Source organism: Hypanus sabinus, chromosome 6 (assembly GCF_030144855.1).
Source record: "Hypanus sabinus isolate sHypSab1 chromosome 6, sHypSab1.hap1, whole genome shotgun sequence".
Classification (NCBI taxonomy): domain Eukaryota; kingdom Metazoa; phylum Chordata; class Chondrichthyes; order Myliobatiformes; family Dasyatidae; genus Hypanus; species Hypanus sabinus.
In genome coordinates, this window is record NC_082711.1 from 19,470,116 (window position 1) to 19,482,458 (window position 12,343).

General features: G+C 39.7%; 1 protein-coding gene across 5 annotated transcripts in view; it reads right to left on the minus strand.

The window, feature by feature from the left end:
* Window positions 1-2,365: 2,365 nt before the first annotated feature.
* Window positions 2,366-12,343, minus strand: part of LOC132395348 (5'-AMP-activated protein kinase subunit gamma-2) — a 526,748-nt gene continuing 516,770 nt past the window's right edge. For all 5 annotated transcript variants that reach the window (XM_059971827.1, XM_059971826.1, XM_059971828.1 and 2 more), the window contains 2 exons: window positions 10,912-11,005; window positions 2,366-4,036 (listed from right to left, as the gene is read on the minus strand). In XM_059971827.1, the coding sequence (XP_059827810.1) occupies window positions 4,005-4,036; window positions 10,912-11,005 (126 nt within the window). In that variant the 3' untranslated portion in view covers window positions 2,366-4,004. The remainder of the gene's footprint in view (window positions 4,037-10,911; window positions 11,006-12,343) is intronic.

The window sequence follows — 12,343 nt, forward strand, 5'->3', positions numbered from 1 at the left end:
GACTTAAAGTACTACTCTTAAATTGGAGTATTGTGAGCAAGTTTGGGCCCTTATCTTAGAAAGGCTCAGGGCCTGTATTCACTGGAATTCAGAAGAATGAGGGGTGACCTCATTGAAACCAATCAAATGGTGAAAGGCCTTGATGAAAATAGATATGGAAATGAAGTTTCCTATGGTGGAAGAATCTAACACCAGAGGACACAGCCTCAGAATAGAGGGGCACCCTTTTAGAACTGAGATGAGGAATTTCTTTAGCCAGAGAGTGGTGAATCTGTGGAATTTTTTTGCCACAGGCAGCTGTGGAGGCAATAACTTTACGTATATTTAAGGCAGTGATTGACAGGTTCTTGATTGGTCTGGGCATGAAGAGATATGGGGAGAAGGCAGGAGATTGGGGCTGAGAGGAAAATTGAACCAGCCACGATGGGCCAAACTGTCTAATTTTGCTCCTATATCCCATGGTCTAAAATGGATACATTTATCTGCTAGATGTTCCAGGTCAAGTAAGCAGGACTAAGACAGAGCCACCATGCTTGTGCACCAGGATGAGTTAATCATAAAACATACTTCATTGCCTCTGCATTCAAAAGATTTAGTAGACCTGTATCCACAGAAAATAGTGAAGCTGTTGGGCTGCAGTGTGCATCTGAAATGCCTGGTGTGAGCCATGCTTCTGTAAAGCAGAACACAAAGCTGTAGCTGATGTCCCCCAGATAGAGCAAATTTGCTCTGAGGTCTTCAATTTTATTCTCCAGGTTGGAGTCCTAAGCTAGAATAGGGCTAATTTTGTAGGGATTTGTAGGATCTCGCAGAAGTTGATTGGGACACCCTGTTTAAAGGAAAGGAACAAATGGCAAGTGCGAGTCTCTAAAGAGTGATAACTCCGAAATACAAGCACCATGCTCTTGTTCGGTAAAGGATAAGCCTGGCGAGTTTAGGGAACCTTGGCTGACAAGAAATATTGAGGCTTTGGTCAAGAAAAAGGAAAGATACATTGGGTTTAGGAGCTTTGGGACAAGTGATAACTAAAAAGATTAAGATTACGCAAGGGTATTCAGGAGGGTGAAGATTAGGTATGACATAGATCTAGGAGGTAAGGAGATGGAAAATTTACTTTGTCACCAAACGATACTAGAGCATACAATCATCACAGCGATATTTGATTCTGCGCTTTGCGCTCCCTTAAGTACAAATCGAAGTAAATATAATAAAAATTTAAATTATAAATCATAATTAGAAAATAAAAAAGGGAAAGTAAGGTAGTACAAGGCAGGTCCAGAAATTTGGAAGGTATGGCCCAGATCCGGGTCAGGATCTGTTCAGCAGTCTTATCACAGTTGGAAAGAAGCTGTTCCCAAATCTGGCCGTATGAATCTTTATGCTCCTGAACCTTCTCCCGGAAGGAAGAGGGACAAAAAGTGTGTTGGCTGGGTGGGTTGTGTCCTTGATTATCCTGGCAGCACTGCTCCGACAGCGTGCGGTGTAAAGTAAGTCCAAGGATGGAAGATTAGTTTGTGTGATGTGCTGGGCTATGTTCACAATCTTCTGCAGCTTCTTCTGGTCTTGAACAGGACAACTTCCATACCAGGTTGTGATGCACCCCAGAAGAATGCTTTCTACATTGCACCTATAAAAATTAGTGAGGGTTTTAGGGGACAGGCCAAATTTCTTCAGCTTTCTCAGGAAGTAAAGGCGCTGGTGGGCCTTCTTGGCAGTGGACTCTGCTTGGTTAGACCAAGTCAAGTCATTTGTGATAATCACCCCGAGGAACTTAAAGCTTTTGACCTGTTCCACCTGTGCACCACCGATGTAGATGGGGTTGTGCGGTCCGCTACTCCTTCTGACGTCAACAACCAATTCCTTCATCTTGCTGAGATTCCATAGATAATTCCTTGCACTTGTACTATAGAACAGTAAAGCACCGGGGGGAAAAAAAAATTCAATACCTTTAATATTGTACTGATCTTGTGACCAACTTATACTAAAGGTGAAGTCAATTCACAACATACTTTTGCGCACAGTTGCACCCACCCTGTATCAGTCAGGCAATGACTACCTAAACCGCTTGGGTGCCACAGTGATGTAGCAGTTAGCGCAAGGCTATTGCAGCTTGGGATGCCAGAGTTTTGGAATTCAATTCCAGTGTCCTCTGTAAGGAGTATCTACATTCTCCTGTGGTATGTGTGGGTTTCCTCCCGCAGTCCAAACATGTACTGGGTAGGTTAATTAGTCATTGCAAAATGTCCTCTGATTAGGTTAGGGTTAAATTGGGGTTGTCAAGTTTTGAAAGGGCGGCATGGCTTGAAGGGCCAATTCTGGCTGTATCTCTAAGAGAAGAAGAAAGAAAAAGACTAATGCTAGGTAGTTGCACCTGGCAATGAAACCTTCTTTATTCAACATTAACAATGTACAATACTGTATACATAAGATAATGCACTGAAGTAATGCAGGACAGCATTCAAAGTATAATACAAGAAATGTTTTAATAAGCTATGTTTGGAATCAGTTCACATCACTTTCAGATTGAATCATTTAATGGCACTTAAAATTGCAACAATGTGATGTTAACTTCATCAACCCAGATCAAAAGGCCAAGAATGTAATATTGGTCTGGAATGAGCTAAATTTTTTTTTAAAAAGGTCCTCTATTCACATCAGTTATAGAGGAGGACTGCATTTTTAGCTTCAAGGTTCTCAGCAAGGTATTCCGAGATACTACATACACATTCTTGTCATACACATCCATTTACTTATTACACAATCCTTATTATTGTCAAAGTATAGAACTCACTGACATTACTCAATCACCACCAATGATTAATGTTTCTTTTTTGAAAATTTTTTGGGGAGGGGGCACTGACGGAAGGGTGGAAGGAAGAGAATGCAAGGCTCTAGAATCAACCAAACAATTAATTCAGTTGTCTCAGATCTCAACAGATTTGAAGTGTAGCCTCCTGGCATCAGTATCAGGTTTGCAGGAGATGGCATCTATCCCAACTGTTATTTTTTTTTAAATTAGCATTTTGATCTGTGCAAAGATCTGGTTATCCACCAATAAGTAACTGCAAATCTTCAAGCAGAATTGGTGAGTTGGGTAGAGAGGTGGGGGGGGGGGGGGCTATAAACTTCCTTATCTGTTACTTGTGTTAATTTGCTACACAATGAATGGCCGTGCTTTAAAGTGCAATATTACTTTATCAATGTTTTGCCTTAAGTGTTTCTTCTCACGCCCTATAAATGTTTACTGAGGCAAAAATTTCCCCTTTTTCCTTCTCTTCCAAGCAGGAAAACCTATATATAGCATCATCTTCATGCCTTTGTGCATTTACATAGACAATACCACCTCTGCCCAAGCACCCCCCATTTTTGCAGCCATATGAAAACAATATAATTTACAAAAAAATTTAATGTGCAATTGTACAAACATAATTTTACATTTTCACACACCTAAAAATATACCTTTCTCTGGCACATTTTCCCTCAATAGCTTCCTATTTACAGTACAGTACAGTTAACAGTTCTCATTGCATGCTCCTAATGGAGGATTGTGGTGCCATGGCAGGTCCAAACTTAGTTTGAAGTTTTTCATGAGAATTCCCACTACGCAGAACATCGGCTTCCACTCCCTGTCATGAAAAACAGATCGACAAACTGTGGAAATAAATAGCCATTTAAATTGCCATGGCTTCAACACATTAAAAAATATCTTTAGGTATAGTTGCTAATAGTTATTTGCAAAATAAATTCTTTCAGAGTTTTAGCTACAACATTACAGCTGTATCTGTATAGCTATTCAGTGAGCAAGATCACGTGTTTGGTTTCAGATATTGTCACAAATGCCTTTCAGATCCAGCTACAGTGTTTGATTAAACCATGTCACTTCTGTGATTTCATAATCTCGTGCCTTCTCCTCTCTGCTGTAGTCAGTGTTCATCTGGCCCAGAACAGAATAAGACGCTTCAAAGCATTCTTGTCAGCAATCGTCCATGTTCTATTGTCATCTGTCATTCTGAAATACTTTCCTTTCTTACAGAACCTTTAAAGTACAAACAGAAAACATTATGTACTTTTCTGAAAGAGAAACCAGTGCTGAGACAATAAAACTGGTTATAAAGAACAAAATTCATCCAGATCAGGAAAACAGTTAATAATTAGAACTCAATAAAATCATTAAAAAAAAATGTTTCTTACAATCAATCTCTAAATGCTTTCATTCATCTGATAACTCGTTTGGCTTGGTACCAATTGTGCTGTATTGCAAACACTATATGTTTGATATTTGTTGTGGTTGACATATAAGATCATCTACATTAAACAGTAACAAGTTCATGGTCATTCTGACAAGAGCACATTGGATCCAAATAACTCTTATGTTCTAATGTTAAAGAATTGCCCACTTAGCTATAACACAGAGCACTACAACACAGGAACATGCCCTTCAGCCCACAATGTTGAGTCAAACTAATTAAACTAGTAATTAAATGCCTAACTAAACCAATGCCTTCTGCCCATACAATATTCACATCCCTCCATTCTCTGCATATTCGTGTGCGTAAGAGCTTCTTAAACAGCTCTATTGTATGTGCTTCCACTACTATCCCAGCAGTATTTTTCAGACATCCACAATTCTGTGGAAAAAAAAATATAGTTTTGCCTCCTGTCAAAATTTATATGTAATTTACATAAACATGTACACTAAAACAGTAGTGAACATGATCATTTATTAGCATTACATTATTGAATATATGGCACTACATCTTAAAGGTCAACACAAATACTACTTAAGGAACAAAAGATTCCCATTTTGAGTCACAGAGGTGAGAGACTTCAGCATCTTTTTAAACAGGAATGAATCCAGGAAAATGAAATCATTTTCTTACTGATCACTATTTAAATGAAATTGGGAAGGCTATCATGTGCCAAAGCATATCCAAAGAATTCCAAATTGAGGACGTATTTTTCTCCTATTAAGCCATTTCTCTAGCATCATGGTCTGTTTTTAACATTTACCCATTTTTGCTAAAAATTAAAAATATAAGCAATAATACCAATATTTCTACAGCTGGCATTTTCCTGAGTAAACATTGAACAATCTTCTCTTTATTGTTATCAATTTACCCAAAAAATACCCATTATCTGTGGCAAGAAATCCACATCGCTTTATTCTATACTGGTCTGAGGGATGCAGAAGAGGATTAGGAAAGACTTATTTTTCCCCTCCATTATCAAAAATCACTTTGAATTGTTAAAACTGTATTTGTCTAATGTAGGAGACCATTTCTTGCTTTATTCTCCAAATGCAAAACTACTATATCTTGAATCTGAAATTAAAGAGCAAGATGATACACCTTTCAGGATTATAGATTACTAATCTGACATTACAATGTTTGGATATTGTTAATTCTTATTTAGAAATGTTCAGCATCTAATACCCCTTTTATCTCAGAAATGTGGATATGATTAGAAAATAAACTATTTTTAATGGGCCTCACCTACAATGGCGAGACCCAAAGTAGATTGGGGGACCATTTTGTCAAGTACCTTTGTTCCTTGTGCAAAAAGCTGGATTTTACCATGACCAACTATTTTAATTCCAATTCCAATTCCCATTCTGTCATCACAGCAAGATGGCGCCAGTGACCAATGACGAGATCCTGCAGACGGTTGATGAAATTTCTTTTAAATGTACTGCTACCTCTAATCTGTGTGTGATTGGAGTCTCTAATTTACATTTCCATAATGCCAGTTGAGCAATCTGGTACTTGCGCTGTCTCTGAAGGAATTCAGTGAGGTTGAGAACAGAATGTGTGGCCTAATGGCAGAGTACAAACAATGATCGGATCTATTACTAATCAATCTCGCCCAATAAGGCATTGAGCAAAACTGAAATTGACCAGGACAAGAACGGAAGACGGGTGGGTGTTTAGTGCCACCCCCCTGCGTTTGACTGGTTTCCCTCTCTGCTGCCAGAGGAAGGTGCAGGAATCTAAGGTCTTGGGCAAGGTTTGGTCGATGCTGTTTGTGGATTGGACTCATTAGAGGATTCTGCAGTTCATGTTACATGTGTTTATTATTCTTTTTTTAATTGCTATTTTGCATGATTTTGACTGGGACTAAATTGAACTGAACTGAACATTCCTGGACCGTTTCAAGGATCATGTGACTCTGCAACTCTGTGTGTTGATCGCTCGATTTTCTTCTGTCTGCGTGCTTTATCTAGTTTTTCTGCACATTTTGTGTTTGATGTTTGAATGAGTTCCATAGTGTTTCTTTGTCTCGTAGCTGGCTGTGGGAAGACGAATCTCAGGGTTGTATACCGCATACATGCTGTATGTAAAGCCCTGGTTACTGGTCTGCTGTGAGATAGATTATATCAGCAGTTTTCTGTAAAAGCAGTGTGCCGTGCTGGAAAGTGTGTTTTGGCTTTGGCTAAGATGAGGACCTATGCTGTCCAACTTAGGAATGTGAATCAGCCAATCAGGACTGTGGGATGTGAGAGAAGGTTCTACAGAGCTGTGGGGAAAAGCTTTCTGAAGGACTGTAGTTTGGTTTTGGGTCCTTGGTGGAGCTACGGAGCGGGACAGAAGAGAAGGTGCTGTGCCACTGCCAGAAGTGCTTCATGCAGATGAATGGTTCCAAGGAGGAGGGCCAATGCTCCTGAGAGAGAGCCAATTTGTTTGAGGTGGTCCTCAAGGGAAGTTCAAACATGTGGCAGAAGGTTTCGCGCAGACCGTGGGTTCAGAGCCATGAGTAACAATTATATCCAGCTTTGGAAGAGATGAGCTCTAACAGTCATATGTACATTTAGATGGGTTTAACTGTAATGGGACTTCTTTTTTTTCTCGTGATAACTGTTTGATAAAGTTGAAATTGGTAAATATACTTTCTTTACAATTTTATGTGTGTAAGATCTGTTATTTCTTGCTAACCAATAATTGTGTATGGGCAGTATTTTCACAGCATTTGATTGTCAAAGTTTCTTTAATGGGAACATCACGACGTTCCTGTTTGGTTGAACCCCGTATCATACCGAGCCTCGAGGTATACTGTTTATGAGAGGTGGCCCTCTCACCACTGTCACGTGACTGTTAACAGAGGTAGCTAATGAGTAAGTTTGCATATGAGCCTGGTGAGAGGGTTATACATATTTTGAATCTTTGATATGTGAGTCCATGGCCTCTCCACATTGGTGACACCTGACCCAACGTATTTCCCTTCCTCCACTATTGACGCTGCCCTCAGCCCCATCTCTTCCATTTTCCGAACACTCACCCTCACCCCATCTTCCTGCTGCCTTAAAAGGGATAAAGTTCCTCCTCTCCTCACTTACCACCCATGAGCCTCCGCATTCAGCACACCATTCTTTGCAACTCCTGCCATTTTCAATGGGACCCCACCACCAAACGCATCTTTATCTCCTCCCCCCCCCCCCCCCCCACTCTCTGTTTTCTTCAGGAATTGCTTCCTCTGTTATTCCCTTGTTCATTCACCCCTCTCTACTAACTCATTCCAGTCACATCCCTGCAAGTGGAAGAAATGCTACACCTGCCCATTCACCTTCTCCCTCACCTCCATTCAGGCCCCCAAGCGGCCTTCCAGGTGAGGCAACACTTCACCTGCGAATCTGTTGTAGTCGTCTACCATATCCAGTGCTCCTGATAAGGCCTCTTCTGTAGTTGAAGGACCATTTTATCGAGCACCATCGCTCCAAGTGCAAAAAGCAGGATTTCTCAGTGGCCAACCATTTTAATTGCAATCCCCATTCCCATTCTGACATGCTGGTCTATGGCCTCCTCTACTGCCACACTGAGGCCACTCTCAGAGTGCAGGAGTAACTTCTGTTTTCTTCTCATCACCCTACCTCCTCCTTCCCATTCTCCTGTGGCCACTCTCCTCTCTTATCAGATTCCTTCTTCTCCAGCCCTTTACCTTTTCAACCTATCACATCTCTGCTTCTTACTTCATCCCTAATTCCCCACCCACCTGGCTTCACCAATCACCTTCTAGCTTTTCTTCCTTCCTCTTCCCTCATGCTCATACTCTGGCTTCTTTTGCCTTCCTTTCCAGTCCTTATGAAGGGTCTTGGCGCAAGAAGTCAAGACGTATTTGACTTGCTGAGTTCCTCCAGCATTTTGTGTGTGTTGCACTGGATTTCCAGCATCTGCAGAATCTCCAATGTTTACCATTTTCTTTTAAATGTGCTGACACATTGTAGGGTTAGTGCTGGACTTCACATCAAGTTTGAGTTAACAGCTTAGTGGTAGTGAGCTGAGGACTGGCGGCCATGGCTGGTGCATGGAGATGTAAGAGAGACTGCAGATGCTGGAAATCTGGAGCACCACACAAAATACTGGAGGAACTCAGCAAGTCAGGCAGCACCTATGGAGAAAAATGGACAGCTGCTGTATCAGGTCCTGAAGTAAGGTCTCAACCCAAAACGTCAATTGCCCATTTCCCTCCTTAGATGCTGCCTGATGAGAGTTCCTCCCAGCATTTTGTTTTATTTTTTGAGATACAGCACAGAATAGACCTTTCTGGCCCTTCATGCTGTGTTGCCCAGCAACCTTTGATTTAACCTAGCATAACAATTTACAATGACTAATTAACCTACCAACCGGTACTCTTGGACTTGGGAGAGCAAACCAGAGCACTTGGAGGAAACACATGCAGTCACAGGTAAAACGTACAAACTCCTTACAGGTAGCTCTGTTGTTGGTGTTTGTTCATTTAAATGAGCTTGCTGGCTTGGATAGTGAAGATATTATGTTTCAAAGATTAAATTTTATTTCAATTTTTAAAAATTAAAACTGTTTAATTTTAAATTAAAACTGTAAACTGTTTAAAACCGTGTGTCTCTTATCGTCAGGAACATTTAGAAACAGTGGAATAGTCTGAAATGTGGGAGCAAGTTCTCCAGGGTCTATTGAAGGTCAGTAAGGTTGTATAGGGAGTAAGAGGCAGAAGCTATGTCCGTCCAGCGTAATCTTGTGCAGTAAGTTAAGTATTTTGTACATCACCCAAAGACCTTTGTACTAAAATAATAGATCCATAAAATAATGACTACAACCCACACAAAGTGATGTTAGATTACTAAATTTATAGTGATAAGGGGAGAGTTGGGAGGGGAAGTCTTATTCAGTTACCAGAATGTAAAAACAGATTTCACAACTTCAATTCTTGCACTGATCTCTACAAGAAGTCATCAAATCATCATACAATGAAGTTTTGGCAGAGCAATAATTAAAATACAAACAGGGCATTCAATGCACACACTTCTTCACTGGCCATGCGTTTCTTCATGTTAGTACTCCAGAACACAGTATCAGATCACTGCTCTACAGACACATGCAATTCATATTTCTAAGGTAATTCCATGCAAGCAGTCCACACCATATATGCCAGTTAAATGTGTCCACTGGACAGGGTACTTTCCAGCTTTTACAGCTTGACTGTATTTCTGTTAAGATGTATGGTGTAGATGACTAAATAATATATCAGTGTGCGTGCAAATCAGTCTCTGCATTTCCAACAATAATACTGGATAGATAAACACAAAACTCACAATCTCTTCCAGATTATTGCCAAAAGATCTGGCACAGATGGCATTGGCCATCTTTCACATCTGCCAAGTAAATATTAGCCGAAAAGTATGGAACCTTGTGGGACTTGCCTGTATCAACTTGTGTCATTAAAATTGTAGCCTATTGCTACTTAATGACTATACCTCTTCACTGAATCTAGAACACAATGGTGTACGACATCATCCAGACAGCCAAAGGAGTCTCAATCAAATAGAACAGTTGGCCTGCTACGTCTGTACCAAACATGATGCTAATCCTGACTAATCCCATCTGCCTACACAAGATCTATAACTCTCCATTCTGTCTGTTCATTTGTCTGTGTAAATGTCTCTTAAATAATGCTGTTCGATTTGCTTCCACTACCTGTCCTGACAGCATATACCATTGTGTAGAATAAAGTCTTGCCCCATAAATCTCCTTTAAACTCTTCTGTTCTTACGTAAAGCTAGGCCCCTGGTATTTGACATTTCCATCCTGTGAAAAAGACCCTGATCATCTATTCCATCTATGCCTCTCACTATTTTATAAGCCTATAAAATAGGCTTATAGGTCACCCATTAACTTCTGACATTACATATTAAAAACAAAGCAAGTTTGTCCAACCTTGTACCCTCTAATCCAGGTAACATCATGGTAAATCTCTTCAGTATATCAGTGCTCCCAAGGGCCCTGGCATCTATTGTATACATCTATTTCATATCCTGAACAACTCTGGATTTTACTTTTATCTTCAAATGGGTACGTAGTCTAGTCCTTTACGGCCTCCATGTTCTTCCAAGTGCTTTGGTTCTCCAACTATGGCCAGATTTCATTTCCTATCTCTTCAAACCTTTGAGATGCTGCAACTGTCTCCTTCTAATCCTCTCCCAATGCCCATGTGCTTAATAGACAATTCTTCTTAAGCTATTTATAAATGTAAGATGTTATAGAATTATGAACACTTTAATAATAATAATTTAGAATACATTACCTTGCGATAGAAAAAAAACATTGGTGCATATTTGCACATTACAAATGCAAGATTTGAGGGTATTATTCCCTTTTAGTCTGAATGCATCAATCACCCCTGGAGATTGTACATTTCACATTTAAAACTGACCTTCATTCTGCTGACAAAAACAAAATTATACAGGCCAACAGCGGCTATATTTTGGCCATGCCAATGGCTGTTCAGGCTAACCAGCAGACAGCAGCAAAGGGATTTCAGCAGGCAATATTGATTCAGCAAGCTTGAGTGGGTACAACATGCTGTGGTGTACCCTACCTGAATGCTTACAGGAAGGGGTGAGAGGTCAGACTCCAGAGGATTAGGAATATTGTGCATCTATACCTGCTGGTGTGAGAACAAGAGCCTGCAGAATGTCAGACAGTGAGACGATTCCCACTATGCTGTCTTTCTCATCAACCACTACAAGCCGATGGACCTGAAAGCAGATAAATGAAAGATGTTTATGAAAAGGTTAAGTCATAAAAAAGATTTGTGATGAAATATATCACAAAGCCATTTTTGTTAAAATATTTCAGAACATAATCCAGTTACCAAGACAACAGTGCCTAAAATGATAGGGTAAATGTTAAAGTTCTAGTGGAACACCAATCTTTCCAAAATTAAACGTATTACTTATTCGAACAAAAATGTGACAACTCAGGCAGAGAGCTGAGAATCTAATGGAATTGTTGAAAATTTAAGAAAGGATAACATTCAGCAATTCCTACAAACATCTGCACCAGAACATAATTTATTGTTGTAAACAACTAATTATTTTGTATTATGCATAATTTGCTTATGAATTATGTTATTCAATAAACACATATTACATATAGGGTGAAGGCAGGTAAATGGGGTTGAGAGAAAATAAATCAGTTATGATGGAAAGGCAGAACAGACTTAATAGGTTTATGGTCATAGGTCTCAGCCCAAAACGTTGACTCTACTTCTTCCTATAGATGCTGCCTGGCCTGCTACATTCCACCAGCATTTTATGTGTGTTGCTTGAATTTCCAGCATCTGCAGATTTCCTCGTTTGCGTTTTTACATTCATGCCTGCCAATTTTAAGAACCACATACTCCAGGATTGAATGCTGTTGCCATGACACAGAAGATTTTACTACTAGCCACATTTTGACCACTTGAATGATTAGTGTAAATGGGAAAAAAAGGAGTAATTGTTGTATGGTAAAATGAAAGATTTGTAACTGTTGTGTCATAAAAGTCGAATTGTATCAAACAATACAAGAGACTGACAATACAGTAAGAAAACAGCATGAGGTTATATGTCTTTCTAACTTATTCTTTCTACTACACCTGTATATCATACTACCCTGTACTGCTGTCTTTGGGGATCATTAGGCTTGTACATCAAGGTCCCTCTGTACTAGTTTTCTCAAAGGTCCATCTGCCATGATTGTTCAATATCTTCCTACAATCCAAGATTATCCCCCACACTAACAACACCACCACCAACTTTTGTGTTATTTGTTAACTTATTAATCAAATTTATATTTGCATCCAAAAATTGTATGCATGTGTGTGTACATATAGCTAGGGTATCTTAGACTTTTGCACACTACTGCATATTATATTTTTCCAGTTACCAAATAACACACTTAATACTACTGAGCTAATACAAATCTAAGTACTCTATTCTGCTTCTCAACCATCTTCCTAATTTAAACAATACACAGTACTGTGCTAGGTCACAATACCAGGTCTTTTACAGTATATACAGGTATGTGCCTAAGACATTTGCACGGTACTGTAT